The sequence below is a fragment of the Arachis duranensis genome, chromosome 2 (assembly GCF_000817695.3).
Source record: "Arachis duranensis cultivar V14167 chromosome 2, aradu.V14167.gnm2.J7QH, whole genome shotgun sequence".
In the NCBI taxonomy this organism is placed as follows: Eukaryota; Viridiplantae; Streptophyta; class Magnoliopsida; order Fabales; family Fabaceae; genus Arachis; species Arachis duranensis.
Genome location: NC_029773.3, coordinates 92,395,861 through 92,405,823, shown reverse-complemented (window position 1 = coordinate 92,405,823; position 9,963 = coordinate 92,395,861). Strand labels below are relative to the sequence as shown.

Genomic DNA, 9,963 nt, shown 5'->3' with positions numbered 1-9,963 from the left:
CAACTCCTTACTCCTTTAAGTGAAACAAACAACAAAACAAGAATCAGTAGTTTCTTATTATGATTTCTCAGATCTTTTGAAATGGAGGAGGAGAATCAGAAAATCCATTAACCAAGTCTACTTTTATCGAACATTCAATGCAAAATCAATATTGTAGCTTTTTATGAATCTTATACGCACCTTAATTATAAAGTTAAAGAAATACTTAAGCTAAAAAGAGGTGCAAGTATCACATTCTCCATGTCCATGACAAGAGTTTGTTAAGTCAATTGCTGTTTTTGTTCTCTTCATACAGACCCATGTAAATATTTTGTTAAATTTCTCTCCTTTTTCATGCTGTTAAAAAGTGTGGAATAATTTTTACTAGTTATGTTTGTTATGTATCTATTATCACTTACCTTATAATACCTCATGATGATTACTTTGTCTCTGAGAGAAATAAACAATTCTTCTCATGTTTCTTGCTTTTAGGTTGATCCAAACACAGGTGTTTCAATGTATGAATCAGATGACATAATTCGTTATTTGGTTGACAAATATGGTGTGTGTATTCATATTTAAACCCTTTTTTATGTTGTGTGCTTCTGTGCTTCTCTATTTTTTTTCCATCCCATTTTAGTCATTAGAAGTATTAGGGCATATTGATAATGACAATATGAGAAAAGATTGCCACCATAAACATAAAAGCATGGCAAATATAGATATATGGAACACAAATATTTATACTAGATATAAGCATGATACAATCAATACAGAGATATGACAATGTTTAGAAGTTACAAAATATATGGCTTTAGTATCATATATAAAGTTGGTAAAAAAAATAACATGAATCACAAACTTTTAACTAAAAAGAGAGGAATACTAATCTCAGTTATCCATGCATCATAGCAAGGTATATACATTTTCTTATTCTTCATCACTTAGAAAAATGGCAAGGTAAGGCAATTCCTTATTTTCCATTCCTAGAGACTCTCTTTCTGAATAGCAGCATGTATATCAGTATATGCTTAATAATTTAAACATTATAACATTGATCCACTCCATTTTTTAGGAACACTAATTTTTCCTTTAAGGTTGTCTTTAGGTGAATGCTAGTTTTTGAAAGCTATACACCAGAACTATCATAATTGTTGAGTGTTGAAACATTCATTATCTGTTCTGTAGGTGATGGAAGTGTTCCTATTACTTTGTCACTTGGAATTTTAACGGTTAGAACCTAACCTCACCTTCAATTTCCCCTCTTCCAAAGTAGTTGAACTATAATCCATGTTAATATCTAAATACTATTGTTTTTTCTGCAGACACTCACTGCTGGTCTTGGCTTGCTTGCTCGCGCCGGAAAGGTAGAGTTTCAACACTTTCTTTGTGTGTGAAAAGTAGCCATTTTCAAGAAATTCAAGGAAGGAGTTATCAGCATATATGCTATATCATCAAAGATTATTACAACTACCCTTTTCTTCTTCTTTTTTTTTTTTTCTTTCATGTCCAGGGATCAACTTATACTCCAGCAAAGTTACCACCAAAGCCACTTGTATTATGGGCATATGAGGTTCGTCGATGAAATACATTACATGCCATGCTTAACAAATTCAATATTTTTATCACTAAATTGCTCTCTATTTTTGACAGTAAATGATTCTTCAATTCAATATAAAACACACTCACATACACATAAATATCAAGAAAAATAATAAATAGATCTTGGTACAAAATTACCCCTGAATATTTATGCATATGTAAGCATGTTATTAGAAAAACTAACTAGTGTTATTTGGCATTACAAATTGATAATTATTCTAAAACCTTAACTACTTTGAAACATGACATATATATTGAAATCGAGTATATGTTTATAACCATGACACATCGACAATCTAGCCAAATTTTAATTTTGAAGTACTTGTTTCTTTCAGGGGTCTCCATTCTGCAAACTTGTACGCGAAGTAATTGTAGAATTGGAGCTACCACACTTGCTTATCAAGTAAAGTCCTTATTACCTGAGCTTCAAACTTTTCAGATTTAATATTCAATAGTGAACATTTTTCTGGGGTTATAATAAAATATATTGTCTTTCTTCACTTTTTTTTATTATTATACAACTAAATATTATCTTGGTATGCAGCATTTTTTGTGATCTAATTACTGGTTGGCTCTTAGGTGAAAATTTAATTAGGAATTCGGTATCTATAGCTGATGTCTCAAACATTCATAGTGATATCTAAAGAGTTAAAGTAATTGTTAATTTGTTATATATCCACATCCTCTGCATTAAATCAGTAAGGTAAACATTTGTTTCATGCTATAATGCAAACTGATTCAGCATACAACTAAAAGGTTTTTTTTTATTGTTTTACCTTTATATATAAGATTTTCATCCAGGTAGGACATATATGTAACATTTCAAGTTTATGTAACTACCCACAATTCGTTTGCATTTTTATTGGATGACTGTATAAATTTGTTTTACAATATTAACAAAATTAATCTCTCTGGTATATACCATCTTGTTTGTTCATGTTACTAACCTTAATATTTCATTGTAGTTGTGCTCGAGGTAGCCCGAAACGACAGATATTATATGAGAAAACTGGGGGATAGTGTTAATGTTATTGGTTATGCTTCACAGGCACCTTTTTTGGAAGATCCAAACACGGGGGTAGAAATGTTTGAGAGTGCAGAGATTATAGAGTATATAAAAGCAACTTATGCTCTTCAATGAGTGTTTGTTCTACTAATTAGGTCTAAGACTATATAGTATTTATCATTTATAAAGTGTACATATCTGAGTTTGGATTATGTGTTGAAGATCTCAATTGTCTAATAAGCTTGAACAAATTCAAATAAGTTCAGCTATGTTGTAATAAAAACAGTCAAAATTAACTTATGATTTGATAAATTAAGCTGAACAATTAGGTTTAATTTTATAATGTAATGTTAACATTCGTTATAAACATAATACTAAAATCTTTTCTAAGAAGGTTAGTATCTTAGTAAATGACCCTACTCCCGAGTACCGATACAAATCTTCTTATTCATGTGACACTGTACTCGAGTCATACAATACATTGCTTTTGGACGACGACTTAACTTTAGCACAATATTGTGTTTTGTTCATGTCATAAAAATTTAATAAAGTTTTTATGTTGATTGTTGGAGGTTTGACACGCTTTTACAAAGGCTTGAGACTGACTATGTAACATAGGCAGAGTTGGTAAAAGTATATGACAAATCAAAAACATATTATATGCAATGTCACTTAGTTTAAGGGTAGATCAATGTAATCTACCCTAAAATTTATTAAGTTAATTCTTAAGTACATCAAAGAAGGCACAATCACATGGTAGTAGGTGGGTTGGAGAATCAAATATCTCATCCAAAGGTCTATTTGAAAAGTATCATTGTCTCTAAAAGTGTTATTTTTCTTCTAGCCATTGTAAGCATAAAGGTTCTCCTGGGGAAGGTTCATTTGGCTCTTGTCTTCTCCAATTATTCTTATGCTAAAAAAAATTTGTAGACTGACACAATCTCATTAGAAAATAATTGTATACTAATTATTAAATTCAATGTAGCTTACAATCTGAATATATATCAGAGGAAGGTAGTAACGAAGGAATAGAACTGACTGAGTCTAAGGAAGTTACAGGAAAATAGCAACAATGCGATAGAGCTGACTGAATCCAAGGCAGTTACATAGCTTCTAAGTCATAAATGATAAATCAGTTTGGCAACATTCAGTTATTCTATTATATTAAGTTTTCCTCAGTTTCTTATAGATATATATAAGAATTTAATTTTGATGTACTCTCAGTGTAAAACCGTTTTTATATATCCAATCACATAACACCATATTAGTAAAAATAATTACTTTTTATATTGACACAGTAAGTAGTCATCTAAGAGAATGGTTGTAATTGCATAACTATGTAAAACGTTTTATACTGCTCGTACATCAAAATTAAATTATATATAATGTAACCATGTATTAGCTAAGAGATCAATATCATTCTATCTCAGTATTCATTCATCACGGTTTACATTTTCATACTCTCTCTCTCTCTCTGCACAAATCTCATTGATTCATCATTTCTAGCCATGCCAAAGCTTTGATTAGATGGACAAGTTTTGAGGCAAGTAATCCTAACCTAAGTTGTTTTTTGTTTTAGTCTTGTGTTTGTTAATGTTTTTCTGGGTTTTTCATCAGAACCCTAATGTCTTTGGACTCTGGTGCTTGAAAACATGAGTTGACCTAACAGTTTCTTTTATGAGTTTAATTTTGATGGACGGAAAAATATTTTACATAGTCGTACAATCACATCCGTTCTTTTGGATGACTATTTACGCAATTAATAAAAATTTCACACGGTCAATAAAAATAGTAATTATTTTTTATAATGTGACATTACGTAATTAAATACACGTGTAAAATTACTCTATACGGTATATCGAAATTAAATTCTTCTTTTTATTAGTGGGGAATTTCTATCCTAAGTGGAGGAGGTATAATCTCATTTTGTACCATCATTCCCCCGTGTTATATATATAATTAATTTTTTATTTTATATTTTATATTTGAGTTAACACTCTTTTATTTTTTTTAGACATTCAAATATAATGATTTATGAATGTTTCTAATCGCATACAAAAATAAAATAGAAACTCCATAATTTATGAAAGTATAAACCGCCAAAAAATAAATTCATGAAAGATAAATTACAGTGACTTCTCCTAAATTTAATATAATTAATTTCTACTCACTACTAATTTTTTTTCCAATTAATAATAGCAAAATAGGTATGTGTAAAATACATATTTAGTAATATCATTTTTAATTGATAAAGTCTATTATGAACAATCCCAGTAACAAAAACACTTTACATGGTTTTTTAATTTTATTTTAGAAAAAGAGAAGAAGTGTAATTAAACTTGAATTCATGAGAGTTAAATATAAGTATATAGTGTAATTTATTATTTATATATAGATAGATTAATTGCATCATGGTGTCCTCTTATGATCTAAGCTTGTAATACAAAAGAAAGAAAGAAGTAGTAGCATGTATACGTTATAGTTTTGGCAGAATATGAAACTGAATTGGATTTTCAATGAGTAGAATGGATTTTGATATACCCTAATAATGGGAATCTAACCATGTGAGGCAATTGTAGACTAAGTAGTCCTTTTTTACTTTCGGAATATTGGAACTGTTTTGTGGGCCTCTTTGGATAAGTAGTGGAGTCTCTATTATATAGCTTTTTCTCTTTTATATATATATATTTAGAAAAAAAATATAGTGTTAGCTTTTCAATTTAGTGAAAACTCAAGTGGAGTCGACTCACGTGAAGTTAATACCTAAGAGTCGTTAGATAAAAATTTAGTCAAATCAGTTAAATCATTTAACGGTTCTTAGATATTAACTTCACGTGAAGTCGACTGCACCTGAATTTCCACCTTAGTTTTCACTTTGATTTCTAGTTTCAATTCCATATGAGAAAATCTTTAAATCTATTATCTATGTAATAATTACCTTTGTCTTTTGTGATAATTAATTGAAGCCTCTAACCCATGGTATTTTTTCATTGATGCCAAAAGCCATTTCCTTTTTTTTTTTAACTAAGCCAATTAATTAATTAATTAATTACCACCTCAAAAACATAATATAACATGAAATGAGGGCTGAACTCATATTTCCATGGGTTGAAAGAAAAACAATTAACCTCTTAAAGAAATTTTTAAATATTCTCAGAGCAAGTCAATACTCTCATTCTAATTAATTAATTGTCTTTCATATTAACAGTATAAATTTATTATTATTTTTAATTTAAATTATAAAAAATAATGAAATAAAAAATTAATCTCAAATTGACAAAGTAAATTAAATAATGCAGAATAAGATATTTATTTGCTCTCAGAATACATACACAATAAATTTTCAACCTCTTATATTAACATGCATTAATATAATACTTTCATGCATCTTGTTAGTTTCGTCGTTAAGGTAATCTTGTAATTTTCTACAACTTCATACTATAGTTTTCTTCATTCAAAATTTTTAATTATTTAATTTATTCCCATTTTCTTGTGTTCTGCCTTTTTCATATATGAATGGCCTTTTGCTTTGAATAAACAATACTCAATTAGCCAACTGGCTTTTAATATGATGTAATGTTCAAAGCCATGTTTCGAAATTATCAAAGCATAATTTACTAGATTAGATTACAATGACATTGATAATTGATGATTGATGCAATGATGCTGTCGTGTAATTTCACTCATTAAAATATTTTAAACTACAAAATTATGGGATTTTTTTCGTTTATAAAATAAAAAAATTATTTATTTCTTTCAAAACGATTTTCTAACTTTATTTTTGTAAATACGATTTTTTTTTAATTAACAGCAATTTTGTCGCTCTCTATCCCAGCGAACTTTATGATGAGTTTGCTACATTATATAAATTTCGTGGGACCATTAGTTTATCACTTTCTTCTTCCATTCTATCCTCCAAAATTTTTTTGTAATTTTTTTCTTTTTTACCTTTTCAATTTGTTGTGGACGACAGTCTCAGTTCCAAGTTAGTAAATAACAGTTTATTCTTTTATGTTAAGTTGGTTTACTACTTATATGTTAGATAAAATTATTAGGTATAGATCGTTTGTTAATTAGAATAATAGATTTAATTTTTACATGCTAGTTAGGTAGACGTACTTTTTAGTGTTGTTATGTTAGGTATATTATTTTATGTTACTGTTTTTTTATATAGTGGCTATGGATCATGATGCAAAAGAATATAGAAAAGTACGTTATTTGATAATCTAGTTATTGGTATAGCATTGTGTTGTGAGTTAGAAGGTAATTAGGTGAGCACTAAAATTTAAGGTTGAGTTACTTATAAATTAATATGACGACGTCAGCTAAGTAGATTAAGCTTAAAATTAGTAGGTTTAAGAGCCATTTCTGATTTATTTAATTTTTTAATAATCCAGTATGTGATTTTATTTTAGTAGATTGTGTTTCGATAGAGCAGCAGTTATTGGGTTATGAACATGAAATGTATAGACTAGATCAAGTTGAGCACATTGCTGGGAGGCTTGATCATGTGGTGTGAATTTTTACCCTTTTTTTATTATTAAAGTGAACTTGCTATTGTATGTATTGAAGGTACCGTTGTTTGTTAAAATTTTTTGTTTTTTTTTTCGTTTGGTATGCGCCTCGGATCTTGCGCACCAGATGGAACTTGATGATACGACTGTCGGAGCATATTAGGCCATATATGAGACGAGCCGATTTTGAGTACGTCGCATATATGGTAGAGTTTGAGCATGACTGGTCACTTGCCTCGGCATTGATAGAGAGGTAGAGGTCTGAGTCCCACACATTTCATCTACCGTGCAGGGAGATGACCATCACCCTGCAGGACGTGGCATATCAGTTGGGACTCCGGATTGATGGTGATCCTGTCAGTGGATGCATCGGTGGATGGGAGCAGTACCACCAGGGATGGACCATTGAGGAGTTGTGTGAGCAGATATTAGGTGTTGTTCCTGACCCAGAGGACAGACAGTCACATACTAAGTGGACTATCAAACTTATTTGGTTCCATAACACGGTTTGTGAAGAATTAGAGCAGGATGCCAAAGAAGAGCGGCTGATGAGGTATACGAGAGGATATATCATGCAGTTGATCGGAGGTATCCTCTTCCCTGAAGCTACATGCATCAAGGTCCTCCATCAGGGAAAGCCACCTGATATGCAGATGCATCAGGGAAGAAGATACTTCTGATCAACTGCATGATATATCCTCTCGTATACCTCATCAGCCGCTCCTCTGTGGCATCCTGCTCTAACTCTCCACAAACCGTGTTGTGGAACCAAGTAAGCTTAACAGTCCACTTAGTCTGTGACTGTCTGTCTTCTGGGCCAGGAACAACACCTAATATCTACTCACACAACTCCTCAATGTTCCGTCCCTGGTGGTACTGTTCCCACCCACCGATGCATCCATCCACCGACAGGATCACCATCAATTTGGAGTTTCAACTGATATGCCACATCCTGCAAGGTGATGGTCATCTCCCCGCACGGTAGATGAAATGTGTGGGACTCATGCCTCTACCTCTCTATCAATGCCGAGACAAGCGACCAATCATGCTCAAACTCCACCATGTATGCGACGTACTCAAAACCGGCTCGTCTCATATATGGCCTAATCTACTTTGGCGGCTGTGTCATCAAGTTTTGTCTGGTGCGCAAGATTCGAGGCGCCTACCAAACAGAAAAAATAAAAAATTTTAACAAACAATGGGACCTTCAATACATACAATAGCAAGTTCACTTTTTCTTCACTATAATAAAATAAAAAAAGGTCATACCACACGATCAAACCTCCTAGCGATGTGCTCAGCCTGATCCAGTCTATACATCTCATGCTCATAACTCAATAATTGCTGCTCCTCCATCGAAATACAGTCTACTAAAATAAAATCACATACTGGATTATTAAAAAATTAACTAAATTAGAAATGACTTATAAACATACTAATTTTAAGCTTAATCTACTTAACTGACATCGTCATATTAATTTATAAGTAACCCAACCTTAAATTTTAGTGCTCACCTAATTACTTTCTAACTAACAACACAATGCTATACCAATAACTAAATTATCTAATAATGTACTTTCCTATATTCTTTTACATCATGATCCATAGCCACTATATTAAAAAACGGTAACATAAAATAATATACCTAACATAATAACACTAAAAAGTACGTCTACTTAAGTAATATGTAAAAAATAAATCTATTATTCTAACTAACAAACGATCTATACCTAATAATTTTATCTAACATACAAGTAGTAAACTAACTTAACATAAAAGAATAGACTGTTATTTACTAACCTGGAACTGAGACTGTTGTCCACAACAAACTTCACAGAGGTCGAAAAGGTATAAAAGAAAAAAGTTACAGAAAAATTTTGAAAGATAGAATGGAAGAAAAAAGTGACAAACCAATGGTCCCACGGGGTTTATATAGTGTGGCGAACTCATCATAGAGTTCGTGGGGTTGCGACGAACTCCATAATTTATATAGAGTTTGCCGGGACGACAAACTTGCTGTTAATTCCACACAAAAAAATCGTATTTACGAAAATAAAGTTAAAAAATCGTTTTGGAGGAAATAAATAATTTTTTATTTTATAAACGAAAAGAATCCCAAAATTATGTTGAGTACGTTTACAATATTAAATATTATATCAGTTATTCGTATAAAATATATATTAAAAATAATTAAATAATATATTTATATATAAATATAATAATTAAATTAATAATTAATTTTTGTTATGCATATAACATTTTTAAAACAATGGTTACATGTGTTATATAAACCTTATTTTATTTTTAATACCTCCAAAAAAATAAACCATAATGGATTGGTCACAATGAAATGAAAGAATCTAACCAAATAAATAAAAATCTAATTATTTTGAAAAAAAAGAAAAAGAAAAGTGAATTGTACAAGAAAGAACAATCATGGAGGATGTGTGTCTCTGACTCTCTCCATTATTCCCAACCTCTTAAATTGCTTTTGTAATTTGTATGTTTCCAAAACCCAATATTCCCCAAATCTCAATTTGTATCACCCAAAGTGGCCTACTATTTTATATGCATCATGCATGTCTTATACTTTTCTCCTATCCTTAAGGAATGTCCATCATCCATCATATGGAACACTAAAAATTAAAAAAAAAAGAAAATGATATATAATTTTTTTTAAAAGAATGGTTGATTATCAAATACTTATTACTTTAGAATCTTGTAAATAAAATATTTAATTAAAAATTTATATATAGTAATTTTACATATATCAAAATTAATCTTTACTGAGAATACAAGGATATATTCACGTGTCTCTAGATAAAGTACATCATAATTTAATTGATAATTTAAAGACTTACC

At 30.4% G+C, this 9,963-nt stretch overlaps 1 protein-coding gene across 1 annotated transcript in view; it reads left to right on the top strand.

Annotated features, from left to right (window-relative positions):
- The window catches only part of LOC107476200 (uncharacterized), a gene marked incomplete at its 3' end in the record, with an annotated part of 4,615 nt that extends 2,021 nt beyond the window's left edge, over positions 1 to 2,594 (top strand). Inside the window, 6 exon segments of the mRNA XM_016095965.3 lie at positions 472 to 541; positions 1,168 to 1,211; positions 1,305 to 1,346; positions 1,493 to 1,552; positions 1,917 to 1,984; positions 2,547 to 2,594. Of these exon segments, the coding sequence (XP_015951451.2) occupies positions 472 to 541; positions 1,168 to 1,211; positions 1,305 to 1,346; positions 1,493 to 1,552; positions 1,917 to 1,984; positions 2,547 to 2,594 (332 nt within the window).
- Between the last annotated feature and the right edge of the window lie 7,369 nt (positions 2,595 to 9,963).